The following is a 16,266-nucleotide window of genomic DNA, read 5'->3' as shown; positions in this document are numbered from 1 at the left end:
ACATTGTTCTTCGTGACTACTTTTTAAATATTGTTCTCCATTTTAACATATATATTAAAAATTGGGATAAAATTATGGAAGAAGTTATACAAACCCCTTGTAAGCATCAAATAGTGAAAACCATTAGTTTAGAGAAGTTTTTGGAGGAATTTAATGAATGGAAAAAGGTGTAATAAGCCCCTGCATTCAATTGTTAATTAATAAAATAATTTAAAACTTCCTAAAATATTTTTTTAAATCTTCAACTATGATATTATAGTAGAAATTTCAAAAGCAGAATAATAATTATATAGAATTTAATAATTTAACAGTATGTGTTTATTGTTTTCAGGCTGCCAATCTAATATTAAAAGAAAATATTATTTTAAAAGAAGAAATAAAAGCTTTAGGGAACAAATTGGATGCAGCAGAAATGAGAGAAGATCTCAATTTAAAAGGTTAACCATACAGAAAGACTGATTGATTAAAAAAAACATGAATTTTTAAGATATAAATACCAATCTACAATCAGTCTTGTTATTTTAATCTTTAATGGTAAAACTGTACAATATTAGGCAGTTACAAAATGAAGACAACTTATTAAGAGAAGTGTACTGTATTTATTGTCTACAAATATATATATCAGCCAACATGCATGTTGGTTTAGGTTTTTATAATTAATAAACACTATGTGTATCATTTTAATTTAATTTTGTTTTACATATATTTTCTTTCAATTTCTTTTTATATGTTCACAATTTATATGTTTAATTTCGATTTTCTTTTTATATATTTATTAAGAAATAGCCAAAATATCATCTGCAATGAATAGTTTACACGAGACTATTAGCAACTTAATTCATCTAGAAGGTTTGTTATTTACATGTTATTCATTTAACATTAATCCTCAACTAACATGGAGTGGTCTGAGAGACCATTAGGGAATTTAATTTTTCTGTAACTTTCCTATTAGCAGAGAAAATTGTCCCATCCTATATCTTTAAATGAACTTACTGTCTGCCAGTTTAAAAGCAGCATATGTGACAATCTGTAATAGTTTACATTTTATTCCAGTTTATTTTCTTGAGCGGTCTCTGAGACTGCTGCACATAACTAACATTACTAGTTTGACTGCAATTTGAAAAAATTGTAGACCTACAAATTCCCACTGTTCATTAATCTCAAGAACGGTGTTAGATAGATAAAAGTCAAGACCAGATATGGGAAACTTAGGGACAAGAGGTCCTGATTAATTGTATATGAACTTCCAGTCTAGACTAGAAGTCACATGATTTCAATTCAAAAATTTTCCCCTGAATGGAATTATATAGATGATGGCATGACTCTGTTGCTATCAAGGAAAGTATTATATACAGAGGCAAAACACTACTAATTTGAGATGGAGAACATATACAAGGACAGTTTTTTTCAACCTCCGATGGCCATAAAACAAAGACAAGTGTAAATAACAAAATGAATTTATTACCAAAAGTTAGGTACTGTACAAACATGGTTACTTTTTGACATAATCACCGTGAAGATTGAGGAATTTGTCATATCTGTAAACGAGCTTTGCAATCTCCTCTTTATAGAATGTTGCCATCAGTGACTCAAGATGGGCCTTAACATTGTTTTGAAGATCTAATGTTGATCTAAGATGTTCGAGACTAATGTTGTCTCGAACATCTGCTCTCCTAGCCACGTTTTCAGTTCAGTCAGGAAAGAAGTGGAAGTCTTCACACATTAAAGGTGTGTGAAGACTTCCGCCCAGCTTGGAACTTTTTAAACACCCAGCATATAGCCTTGATTTAGCATCAAGTGACTTCCACTTCTTTCCTGAACTGAAAACGTGGCTAGGAGGGGACATTAGTCTCGAACATCTGCCCTCCAATGTTAAGGCCTATCTAGAGTCAATGGCGGCAACATTCTATAAAGAGGGGATTGCAAAGCTCATTTGCAGATATGACAAATTCCCCAGTCTTCACAGTGATTATGTCAATAAGTAACCATGTTTGTATCTAACTTTTGGTAATAAATTCATTTTGTTATTTACACTTGTCTTTGTTTTATTGGCCATCAGAGGTTGGAAAAAACTGCCTACATATTTTAAATTAAATAAACTAAAAATGTGATTGAAAATTGCATCCTGGCATTGTGAAGATGTCACAATAATTGTTCGTTTTTCAATCTGTATGTCTTAGCTGTGGCGAAAAAACGTGCAGACTATGCAGACACAGTTAAGATAAAAAATTAATTTATTTTGTACAAATAATTCTTATCCTAATGAGAAAAGAAAAAGAATTAATAATTCTGAAAAAATTCAGTTTAATCTTGTGTAATCAACAAGAAAAGTTTACTAGTTCTTATCTTTCAAACTGAATAATTCCTTTTAATTACAAATGATGCAATTCTCAATACAAATTAAAGTAAGCTATCTGTGAGACTGTACCATGTTACTTAAAAAAAAAGAACATGTTAGTTAAGGGTTAATAATATGAAAAAAAAAACAAGAATACCTAAAAATTTAAATCATCATAAATATATATGTTACAGTTTATGATTCATATAATGTCTTTTTTATTATTAGATGAGAATAAAAATATGAAAGCTGAAATATCTTTACTGAATACCGAAAAAGAAAAACTTGAAAAAGTATATTACATAGATTTAATATAATTTTAATAATAAAATTTATAAATAAGAATTATACTTGTTCAATAATATTAATGAAAGATTTGTGTTTTTATATTATTTAGTTTAAAAAAACTTGATTTTCATTTTTATAAAAAAATTTTACTTTTCAGTTTTTATTATAAAGCTGTTTATTTTATTTCATAGCTTCACATTGAAAATGAAAAGATATTCAATCAACAAATACAAGAATTAACAGAAAACTTCAATTCAGATATAAAAAATATAAAAGAAGAAAATGAAGAAAATAGTATGTGTTTTTTTAAGATCTATCATTATACATAAAATGATTTAAATATTCATAATCTGTTACTCTTTCTACTTTTCCTGCAAGCCTTAGAGTCTGTATCTTACTCATTATTTATTCAATGTCTAATGAGTAAGATTTATCATCATCTAGCTGTCCCACTGCTGGTTACAAGGATAGGCCTATATGTCTGGATTAGACCACCAACAAAAATTCTGAGAATCTGATCTGCTTTCAAATCCAGGTTGTTTAAATTGGCAGGCATATATTTTAGTCACTTAGATCAGGGATGGGCAACCTTTTTCTATGTAAGGACAACAATTAAAACTTTGAACTGATATCAGCTGCACACAAGAGAAAACAGGAAAAAAATAATGTAGATAAATCACAATTCATATATGATTATAAATTAACACAAGAGTACTTAATTTGACTTCTAAGTGACAGAAACATTTTCTGTTACTTTGACAGAAGTCAAATTTAGATCTGAAATATTTGGTTGAACGTTAGTCACTGCTAGTTTTAATTAAATTAGTTTTGATGTGAGTCTGTTATCTGATTTTCTTGTTTTACTTTTTACTAAATTTTTACTAAGTTGTAGAAAATAACAATAGAATTTTTGCTGCATACTTAATAAAGTTGAGAAATTGATATATTTATTAATGTTTTGTGCAACATGGCTGCACAAAATATTAATGCAGGCTGCATACAGCCTGGAGGACTGTGGGTTGCTCACTCCTGACTTATAAATGAAAACACAGCCAGATGATCTATCCTTTTTTAAAGTCAAGATGTTACTGTGTTTGTATGTTAATTCACCAAATAAATTTTTAAGCAAGCTAAAAAATCAAATTAAAATGTTTACATAACTATGCTTCAATGTATATTACAATATAAAGTCATGATTAGTAATTATGTATTGTGAACTGAAAACAGTTTTTAAGTTATATATCCTTACATTTTAAATTGTTACGTTAATTCATATAAGATTTCATCCATAAACCACATCCTGGATTAGGAAAATTGTGAAATAAGACCACAAGAGACCACTTAGGGGAGGAGTGTGGTAAGATAAAAAAAAAAACATGTGATAATTATCTTAATAAATCAATTTTAAAAAATTATATACTGCATTTAATAATATAGTATATTGATATTTTTACAGTTAGTCAATGAAATTAGCCAATTTTCTTGGGAGATCTATAATCAACATGTTTGTGAAAATGCTATTTGCAATATTTTTTATCATCTGTGCTGTACAGAAAGTCTGTTTCAAAAAACTGTCAATGAAACATTAATGCTGATATCAGTATATTATAATTTTTAAAATCAATTTTAATATAAAATTAATTATACATAAAGTCGTAAAATATAAATTGAGAGGGAGGAGGATTGACACACCACTGAATTAATTTTCCAGAAGATCAAGAGAAAATTAGTAAAAATAGAAGAGCTGCAGTTCAAACTGAAGGTATTGGAGCCAATATAGAAAAACGTAACCCATAAACATGAAAAATATACAGGGTGTCCAAGAAAGATCTTTATCATTCTAAACATTAATAATAAAAATACTAACAGGTGAAATGAAATGCAGTTTGCTGCAAAAGAATGAAGACATCAAAGGGGAGGATTTTGAAATTTCCATGTGGATTTTGGGAAATGGGGCTAGATCATTGATCATCAAGAGGAAGGAATTTAAACTTTAACTAAAATAGGAAATGTACTGGACAAACTTTAAATTGAAAAATCCATTTAAAAAAGTTTGAAATAACAAAAAATGTACACAATGATGAAAAAGTTCTATAGACAAAGTACCTGTACAACTCTCAACAGACAATTCTGGAGTCAGCATTTTTACCCTCCCTACAGTTGACTTATGTTAAAACTGTCCACATTAATTAATACAGTAAAAATTACAAAAATTTTTTGTCATTTTGAAAACGTTTCTTTCTTTGAAATTTTTTAAAATTAAAATAATTTTAAAAATATTATAGAAATACAAACTACTGAAGAATACTTATTATCAAGCCCATCATCAAAAAGTATTATTTTTTTCTTTTGGTAAATTCACTATCAATAATAATGAAATTAATAAGCATGGTAAAGCCTATCCAAAAAACAAAACCTGTATAAAACGAAAACCTACCTAAACAGAAAAAATATTTGGTACCATGTAATTCTGGTTTATATAAGTTTTACTGTACATCCTGATTATATTAGAGGAAAAAAATCAAAGTAAAAAGTATTTATGTATAATCAAATTTGAAGTTAAATATTTTCGATTTCAATTGCTTATGAATAAGAGCACATTAAATCTGGAATTTCAACACAATTTGATCTTTATTTTTGTATATATTTTGAAAATATTAATTTTCATAAACTGTACACTGTATGTTGTACACTATATGTAATTCAGTTTCTCAATGTTTATTACACTTTAATCTATATCAACTTAAAAGAACTAAAGATAAGAATATCAGGTTATTTACATTCTCATCTTTTTTGATTTAGATTCAAGTATAGTTGAGAATGTTAAATTTATATTCATAATTATAGTTATTTTCAAATGAAATAATTTACATATATTTGAATAATTGAATAGAATGTTTCTTAAATTTATGAAGATTAAATTTAACAGTTTGTTAAATATTAAAATGAGTTAATATGTAATTTTGAAATACAAATTTACTTCATTTTATTTAGACATTTATAAGTATGATAATATTCATTATGGATAGCATTTTGAATAAAATATTAATTTTGTTTTATTAACATAATTAACAGAATTAAATACTTCAATATTAATACCTTAATATGAAATTATTCTGTACTATGATATTTAAAATTCAAAATTTTAAAATATGTAAAATTAAATTAATAAATATTCAAATATTTGTAAATTAATCTGCAAATGTTAAATATAAAACAGTTCAGAAGCCATATTTGCATATTTAAGGAAATTCATTTTATATTAAATGCAATAAACATTTGAAAATTAAATTATATTTTCAGAAAAAAATATCCATTCAATGTATGAAAAAAAATTAAAGGAACGAGATGATGAGATAAATGCAATAAATAAAAAATTTACTGAACAAATTAAGGAAAAAACAGACACTATTACTAAATTAGAACTTGAGGTAAGAAACATATGTCAATATTATAAATTGTTAGATCTAAATTATAATTTGTAATTTACCTAATATTTAGGAAATGTCTTCAATTTTATTTAAAAATTCAGTAAAATCAATATTTCTGATTTATATTTTAAACCGAATCCAGATTTATAGACCATAACTATGTTCAATTCATATTTCATATCAATTTATATAACATTACAATTTAAAATAACTTATATTTGTAAATAAAAAAAATATAAAAGTGAGTATAATGTTTTAAGTCAAGTATATTAATTTTCAAACTTTAACTACTGTATTTCTTTAATTCTAAGATATATCATGAGTTTGAAATTAATTTTCAAGATGTTTTTACAAAGGAAAAAACTTATTAAATTTTATATAAAGTTAAAAAAAAACATACAAGTGCTATGAAATAGGCTATGTTTGGGCAGTTCTATTTACATATTTTAGAAAGCCTGTAAACCAGTATGAGAAATGTTTAGAGAAACAAGATTATTAAAAATTAATTCAAAATTTTTTGTACATTTCTTTTCCTTGTTTAATAATAATAAATTGTCTTTACTACTTTATTTATCTTTGTTTTATGTAAAATATGTATACATACATAACATTTTAAATTTTTGTAAACTTTATATATATTTTTCTGTAATTTACTTTGTTAATCTCGTCCATTTTGGCATGAGGTTAACAACACCAATAAAGAATAGAGTTTGTGTGAGGACCCGAAAGTGAACGGACATGTTTTTTTTATGGTCTCCAATTTTCTTTTGTCTTGCTCGCCCTACACTCGACCCCATGACTACGACTGCAAAATAGTATGACAATTTATAAGAGTCGACAGGATTACCTTATCCAACAATGAGTAAATCAAGGAAAAAATCCACTCCAGAAACAGGTAGTTCTACCTCTCCTCCTAAACTAAATCTTATACCTTTCAACCCACGTGGAAAGCTAAGCTTAACTTTGTGGATAAGACTGTTTGAGAAGAAAGTGGCGAGACAAAAAATTGTTGAGCAAGAGCTCCACTTTTACATTACCAGAGTATTTACAACATGAAGCTTTCAACTATTATTGTGAAAATTTAGTAGAGGAAACGGATTGGAACAAAATTAAGCAAAAATTACTCGAGTACTTTCCACAGGAAGAAGAAGATTACTTCACCAAATTTGTAAATCGACGACACCAGCAAGATGAAGATGTCTTAACTTACTATAGAGACAAAACTTCCTTGGCGGAAAAAGCTAAGTTAAACATGCAACAGACCATTACAGGCCTCAATGCTGGCATAAATGCAGAAATTAGAAAATATATGATAGAAACACTGCCAGCCACTACTGTCCAATGACTTCAGAAGGCTACTAAGTGAACAAAAATTCAAGAAGCAGCAGATCATCCTCCAAAGACCCAGAAAGAAAATCATCCAGCAACTAAATCGAATTCAGAAAATTACACAGGATCCCAACACTTTGCCAAAAACCAGGTATTGTCACAGCCGTGCACAAAGAAAATGATGCCATTTTGGATTCCACCATGGGGTCAACCCCAGTACAAAAATTTGGTACATCACATGAGCAGACTGCCATTGTCTTGCCATTTTTGCTATCAGCAGGGATTACCAGCCCAGCACTGGAGAAGAGACTGTCCCCAAAGATATTCGTCTCCTACTCACAGAGATGTCCACATGGTATCTGAAGCAAATAAGTCAGAACCAACTTCACTATCTTGACTACTACTAACTGTTTCAATGGAGAACAAAACGATGTCTGCACTCATCAATACAGGAAGTTCCATCAGCCTTATATCCCAAGGACTATATACACATACCTGAACCTGTTACTGGTGTTGGTGAAATGATGGAAAAAATATCTTAAACATTTTCGAATCTTAATAGTTCTTCTTCAGACGATATGAAAAGACAAGATTAGGAGACTATTAAGGTTTGAAAATGTTTACGATATTTTTTCCATCATTTCACCAACACTGGTAACAGGTTCAGGTACGTGTTGATTTCATCCTGGTGTTCTTTGAATGTAAAAGTTGACTATTAGATTATCCAAATTCTTTCAATACCAATCGGATCTGAAGATTATCACTACAGCTGCAAGATTTACCACTAGCATGGCTAATGTATCAATCCCTCTTAAGATTGGAAGCCCTTATTTAATTTTACCTTACCCAGACATTAGAAAATTCAGTCTTGTCATAGATTCTAGTCTTAATCAGATCTCCCAAAATCAGACTATCCTATCATTAGATCCTATTACTTTTGAAGTACCTTCAAATCACTCTAGTTTCACAAATACTCACTATAGTAGAGATATTAGTCATTCTTGTAATAGCATAAATAACAATAGTAATAGTTTATATAAGATAGATCAGAGGGAGACTCCTCAGGCTCCTAACCTTGTCTTCCCACCTCCTTTGGCTCAGAATGCAGCAGGAACTTGTAGGGGTAGGGATAGTTTTACTTCCTTAAAGGAATCTCTGCTAAATATTTTTAACATTAGGGATGTTGTTAACCCTAATCTGAAGGATGAACAGAAACAGAAGCTAAAGAGCATTATTTTAGGATTTTGGGAAGTTTTTTCTGCTGAGAAGTTTTCAGTGCCAGCCCTAAAAATAGATTCCCTTAAAATATTACTTAAGGACGAAAGGCCCATAACCCTAAAACCTTACAGAGCATCTTACCATGGTAGAGAAGAAATTGATAGACAGGTGGAACTATTGCTAAAATCGGAATTAATTGAGCCATCGTCGTCCCCATACGCTGCCCCAGTCACATTAGCTAAGAAAAGAGATGAGGGAAAAACTAGACTATGTATGGATTATAGGAAGTTAAACGAGATGATTAAAATTAACAATGAACTTATTCCCAGAATAGACGAGCTGTTGGATAGACTTATAGGTGCGAAAATATTTTCTACTGTAGATATTCTGTCAGCCTATTGGCAGGTTCCTCTTCATTCTGAAGACAAAGAACTAACTGCCTTTGTAACAAATTCTGGTCACTTCCAGTGGAATTTTTTACCATTTGGCCTAAAGACTCCACCCCAGATTTTTCAGCTAGTTCTAAAAAATATCCTAAATAAATATAGATTTCCTTTTCTCATCAATTATTTTGATGACTTGATAATTTTTAGTCAGAATGTGGATGAACACCTAAAACATTTAACACAAGTATTTGAATTATGTTCAAGGGACGGTCTCTACCTAAATCTTAAAAAATGTCAGTTTGTTAGATCTGAGATTAATTGCCTTGGGTTCAACATCAAATCAGAAAGTTATTCTCCCTCATTATCAAATATAGAAACTATACAAAAGTTAAAATGTCCAACTAATGTCAAACAATTACAGGGTTTTTTAGGGTCCATAAACCATTACCATCAATTTATTCGAAATTATGCAAATTTAAGAGCTCCTCTAAATAAACTTCTAAAGAAAAATCAAAATTGGGCTTGGACAACTAAATGTCAAGAATCTTTTGAGAAATTAAAACGAGCACTCATTTCCAGACCCATCTTAAACATGCATAACTCTTTGCTTCTTACACATCTTTATACAGATGCTAGCAGAGATGGTATAGGGAGTATCTTGAAACAGGAGCACCCTATTAAAGGATTACTTCCTATTGCCTATTTCTCCAGGTCCTTACGTCAATATGAAAAAAGATACACCATTAGTGAGAAAGAATGCCTTGCAATTGTAGCATCTATTGAAAAGTTTCACTTTTATCTTCATGATATCTGTTTCACCATACACACTGATCATCAAGCTTTACAGTGGCTGAAAAATATAAAAAACCCATCTGGAAGGTTATTTAGATGGTCTTTGAAACTGAGCATGTATCAATATGACATTAAACATCAGAAGGGAAGCCACAATATAGAAGCTGATTATTTATCCAGAGCCCCCATGAGCCATTTTGTTACCACTGAAGAAGTCCTTTCCAACCAGGATACCTCATTACTCACCTCACCCAAGTTCTTCCGAGATCGTGAAGATGTAATATGTATCAGAAAGAAGGCATTTACAAAGAAAGTCATACCTCCATCACTTCAGTGCAAGGTGCTATCCAGGGCACATGCACACTATGGTCACCCAGGTATAACACAGATTCTAAAACTGATTAGTCCACTTTACTATTGACCAAATATCATCAATGATGTTGTAGAATTTGTTAAACATTGTGATGTTTGTCAGAAAGCAAAAACATACAATCATAAAGTTTGGTTTGTTAAGTGATTTACCTTCATCAAAAGCTCCATTTGACATATTATCTATGGACACTGTCTCTGGAATGAAAAGATATGGATCTACTAAAGGCTACCTTCATGTTGCCATCAATCACTTTTCTAGATTTAATTAATATGCCTTTGTGTCCTTAACTTAATTTAAACTTATCTTTGTCCACTAGTACTTTATCAAACAGGTCTGATACACAATGTTAAAGTGTATGTTTACAGGTGATTTAAATAAACATTATTATTTCTGATCTGTAGGACCTAATTGCTGCATCCATAAATCCAGTATGATAAGTCCTGTTAATTGATAAAGTACTAGTAGATGAAAATGAGTTTAAACTTTTCTAGATTTGCTTGGTGTTTCCCATCAAATCTACTTCTATAAATGCCTACAAAGATTGTCTAGGCAAAATATTACAAACAGGCAGTCCAAAATATCTACTAACAGAGTAGAGCACCTTCATTTACCTCCTCTAGATTCAGAAGAAATTTAGAAAAGAATGGAATCAAACAACATCTAACAAGTACTCAGCGACCTCAGCACAATGGGATAGTTGAGAAACTAAATGCCACACTTGTCTCTAGACTAAGAATAAAATATTCAGAAAATCCAAAACAATCCTGAACTCAAATGTTACGTGATGATGTGAAAGAATATGATCAAACACCCCATACTATAACAGGACTCTCTCCAATGTTTTTGATGTACAGAGAAATCCCTGATTCACCTGACTACTTGAATTATCCCGCTCTCAGCAAAGCATGTAAGATTGCCACCAAAAGAACTGAAATAGCTCATGAAAGAAACAGAGATAAATATACAGTATAATGTCGTTTATCCGAAAGCCAATCAACCGAAATGTCAGTTAACCGAAAGCATTCCAGTTAGACTGTGTCGTGCTGAATCAAACGTTTTTGATACTGGATTAACTTCCAAAATATAATATTTTTGTTTTAATATTTTTCAATATTCTTCTTTATTTTGTACAAACAAAATAAAGAAATAATTTTTAACAATACAATAGCACAATTATTATTTTAAAAAATTTACGTTAGGCTTAACATCAACGAAAATTCAACACAAAGCAATGGAGCAAAATTTCAACACAGGATAGGTTAATATATTTTTTCGTACATAATCGGTTAACCGAAAAATAAGTTATCCAAACAACCCCAGTCCCCAATTGATTCGGATAAATGACGCTCTACTGTAATAGTCAACACCAAACTCCAAAGTAGGAGATCAAATACTACTACAAACCTTCTTCCATCTCGACCAAGGAAAACTTGCTCCAAAGTATCATGGATCTTTCACCATATTAAAGATAGTAGCTCCTTGTAACGTAGAAATAGACAGACCTGTCCAATCATTAAATAAATTAACTGATATTGTAAATGTAGATAAAATCATACTGTATTATAATCCAACCAGCTTTAAGAGTTCAAGCTGATAAATTGTGTAACATCCAGCCCAACCTCCCTGAGGCTCCATAATGTTGCCTTTTCAGGAGGGGGCATTTAACATATTTTAAATTTTTGTAAATTTTATATATATTTTTCTGTAATTTACTTTGTTAATCTCATCCCTTTTGGAATGAGGTTAACAATGCCAATAAAGAATAAAGTAGAGTTCGAGTGAGGGCCTGAAAGTGAATGGACGTGTTGTTTTATGGTCTCCAATTTTCTTTTGTCTTGCTCACACTACACTCAACCCCACAACTACGACTGCAAAATAATACAACATACACATATTCACTGTTTTTGTAACTTTAGCTTTACTCTACTTCAAATACAGGGTGTCCCAAAAATATGTACTCACAAAATGATTGCCAAATACAGTCAAACCTGTTTTTATGCGGGGGATAGGGACCGCATTAAAAAAAAATCTCACGAAACTTCACGAATGGCTGTAAATAATAGTTTTCGCAACACAATTAAAAAAATAATTTTTTTATGCGGTCAACAGGGACCGCATAAAAAAAGTCTCACATAGAAAATAACTCAAAACCGTACGAAATAGAATTTATTGACAACAGATGTCAGCACTTGACTGCATCGTCTGGTCTATCGTCTGTTTTACATATTTTTGTCCAGGTGGTGTTTTGTTGACTTAAAAAGTAAATTATTTCATTTTTCGCATATTCATGCAATAATATTATTATAATAAGTGCATTTATGCTATAATAAGTTTATTTAGCTAAAATAAGTCAACGTGAGACATGACGAATTGCACGAGACTAGTCGCCAACTATACCGCACAAATAAAAATCGCACATAAAAAGAGCGCATAAAAACAGGTTTGACTGTATATAAATATTTGTTTTTGTAAATAGACGTGTCTTAACAAACACACAGTCCTAAGAAGTTAAATCAATAAACAAATAAATAAATACATTAATTTAAAACCTATTACTAAATTAAAAAAACATATTATTAATCGTCTATCAAAGAGTGAGTACATTTTTTTGGGACACCCTGTAGATCACTGAAGAAACTACAATCTTAAGAAAATTATATTTAAAATGAATTTTTTAAAAATTAAGAGAATAATAATAATTGATTGTATGTAATGAGATTATGATAAACTTAACATGTTAAACATATTGATAGTGAGTAAACAGAAAACCAATTTTACATCTTCCAAAAGCCTGAAGTTACAATGAATAGATTAAAATTAGAAATATTGATGTATGTATTCTAAGTCAATTATATATAATTTTACAGTATGAAGGCAAAATTACAAAACTGAAAGATCAGTTATTAAGATCAACTAAATTAACTAATTCTGAAACAAATAATATTCAAGAGATTTATAGACAGGTAAGTTAACTAAATATAGTACTTAGAAATAATTATTATTAAATTATGAAAATTTTAAAAATATTTCCAGTTTTATGCATAATTTTTAAAATTTTATTTTTGCTTTTGGGAGCTGTAAACTTCTGTAAGCATTTATGTAGCTGTTGTTAGCAAACTTAAATATTTATTCACTATAAGAAAAATTTTTTCTAATATGTAATGTATGCAAAATTAAGTAAATTGGCTGAGAAACTATAAAGATAAAATTAATAATTAGCTATTGATTAAGCTTCTGTTTGTGTATTTAAAACAAAATTAAATAAATTATATGCTTTTACTGTTAAAATAATTTCAAGCAAAATTATTAAATAAAGTATTTTTTTCTAATTTAAATATACTGTATATCACTCTGATGAAGAATCAGAATGAGTAACTTATAAAAAAAATTGTTAATATTCAGATCTTAGGATGCTTACTGAATATTTATAATTAAACATACATTAAGCATTTGGGTTTCAAATCGGTGCTTATGATAATATTACAAAAGCCAAAACTAAAATTTAAAATTATGAATAATTATAAGTTAATAACCATAAATTTTATAAATTGCCAGTATTTTTATCTGGAAAAATGATCTAAATATTTTAAAAGCATTAAAATAACTTTCAAACTATAAGTTAAAGGTATTATAGTTTTGTAATTGTGATTGAAAAGGACATTTAATTATTAAATTTTTGGCTCTTTCTGCCTTATTGGTTCAGTTGGGTGGTAAAGAATGAAGCCTAACCATCAGGTGACATATCTGGAAGAGACTACCTATGAAAAATTCCTGAAGTTTTAACCACTCAGATTTGATTCCAGGTCTCCAAGGGCAGTAGTTGATGATTAACCACTTTGGTCATCTGGCTATAAGTCAGAATTTTTAATTATATTTTAAATTTTTTCTCTTTTAAAAAAAGATAAAAGTGTGTGTGTGTGTATATATATATATATATATATATACATACACACATACACACACACTTTAAATATTTTCATACAGATAGTTATAAAATTTTTACTAAACTAATAAAATACAGTAGACTCCTGTATAACACGCTCTCGTAAAACATGAATTCATACAACGCGACGAAGAAATTGCAACTAGTACTCATACAGCGCGATAAACAGTCCCATATAACGCGTAAGATAAATTTAACTTTTTTGCCAGTTTCTGATTTTTTGTTTAGAAAAGCAAATGTATACACTTACCTGTTGTTTATATATGAATAGTGAAGCTGATAGTTTAAAGAAGTAGCAGTTTATAAAAAAATGATAATACATACTCATTTAAAGATATAAGAGGAAAATAATTTTATTCAACTTAAAATAAAATTATGCACTTCACTATTTAACATTTATTCACTATCGGAAGTATCAACAAATAAGTTCCAACAATGCCGTTTTGTTAATATTGGTTGTACAGTACAGATTTATTGACAACTGTTACAATTTACAGACTCCTGAATTTGCATAAATTGATCTGTCCCGTATAACACGATTTCCTACAACATGGAACGTATCCCCTGCTTTATACAGGGGTCTACTGTATTTAATATATATAGAAATTTTTATTTATCAAAGTTTTATGACAATCCAGATAAAAGTACAACTTCTGTATCCTTCAAATATTTCTTTAAATAATATAATCATTTATATATAATCATTTGCAAGCAAATTAATTCAGATTACATTTTCATATACAGTGATACCTCGGTTTTCATCAATAATTCGTCCAAAAACAATTGACGAAAACAGAGGCAATTATTTCCATATGAATCAATGTAAATCCAATTAATTTATTCTAGACACTCCAAAACACATTTTATAGAGCATAAATATTGTGTGTAATACTAAAACAATAAGTAATTAATATAAAATGAATATAAAAGACTAATGTAAAGAATAAATGAATGTTAACATAGCATTTAACATAGCATTCAAAGGGCTGCTGGCTCTGGAAACTTTGGTTCCATGATGGAGCTAAAGGAAAGGAAAGCAAAGGAATTATTTTGCTAGACGAGCCAGGTAATGCTCACACAACAAGAAACAACACCACATTGAGCAGGAAAACACGTGGATTGCCCTATGTTTTCGCAAAATTAGCTGGAGGTCACATAGACATGCCGACAAAATCCAGAGAACGTCAATGAAAACGAAGACAAATTTTTCATGAAAAAAAATTGACAAAAACCAAAACCAACGATAACCGAAGTAAAAAAAAACTGAGGTATTACTGTATATAGCCAATGTGCAAAAATTATGCAAAGAATTAAATATTAATAGTACATAAGTAATAATAATAATACATAACTTATTTTGTTTATTGATAATTACAAAAGTCTCAAGTTTTGAAAAGAAGTAAAATTCCCATGTTTGTTTTATTTTAAAATATCTAAATGAAAATGATTCATTCTTGATAAATTTTTCATAGTATGAAATAATTTAAATAGTTTATTAATTTATAATCAGTAAATTTTCAAAAATATATTTGAATTATGTATCTATGCTTATTTATAAAATATCTGTGACAGAAACAACAACAGATGAAACAGAAATATGAAACAACCATATCCATGTTAAATGAAGAACTTAATAAACTGAAAAATCAAACTTCTACTAAAATATGCAATTCAAATTTGACAGATGAACTTAAACAAAATACATCAAGTGAAAGCAAGAGCATAAATATAAAAAGCATAGCAAAAATCTTAAATAATGGAATAGTATCAAATGGAAATTCTTGTAATGACAATCCTACAAAAAATACTACGGCAAATAAGGGAAATGCAAAATTACTCAGTAAGAAGAGAAAGTTATTTCAACCGGATAAATCTTATTTATAATTTGATATATTCACATAAATTGATATTATTATTTGGGTTTTGTGTTACAATAAAATTTGAAAGTTTTGTATGTCTTAACTAGCAGCTCATTAAAAAATGGTAGATTTAGTCTTTGAATAAAAGATTTTTCTATTTGTTAAATTGATTACTATGTACATTTAAGTTAAAATATTATTGAAGGATTTTCTTGTTTATTTTTAAACTATTTTTTGATTGTTATAAATTCTGGTCATAATTCCGTTTTCGTATGGTGTGATGGCATAAAAAAAGACTTTTGCTACTAC

General features: G+C 29.0%; 1 protein-coding gene across 1 annotated transcript; it reads left to right on the top strand.

Annotated features, from left to right (window-relative positions):
* Positions 1-40: 40 nt before the first annotated feature.
* Positions 41-16,258, top strand: LOC136973032 (coiled-coil domain-containing protein 152-like). Its single transcript, XM_067267717.1, has 8 exons — positions 41-167; positions 332-437; positions 781-849; positions 2,567-2,631; positions 2,818-2,920; positions 5,930-6,057; positions 13,023-13,118; positions 15,671-16,258. The coding sequence occupies exons 1-8, from the start codon at positions 75-77 to the stop codon at positions 15,980-15,982; spliced, it is 972 nt and encodes a 323-aa protein (XP_067123818.1). The 5' UTR covers positions 41-74; the 3' UTR covers positions 15,983-16,258.
* Positions 16,259-16,266: the final 8 nt, after the last annotated feature.

The sequence above is a fragment of the Centruroides vittatus genome, unplaced genomic scaffold (assembly GCF_030686945.1).
Source record: "Centruroides vittatus isolate TY-2023 unplaced genomic scaffold, ASM3068694v2 contig_3077, whole genome shotgun sequence".
In the NCBI taxonomy this organism is placed as follows: domain Eukaryota; kingdom Metazoa; phylum Arthropoda; class Arachnida; order Scorpiones; family Buthidae; genus Centruroides; species Centruroides vittatus.
The sequence above is the reverse complement of the archived record's forward strand: the minus strand, read 5'-3'. Positions and strand labels throughout refer to the sequence as shown.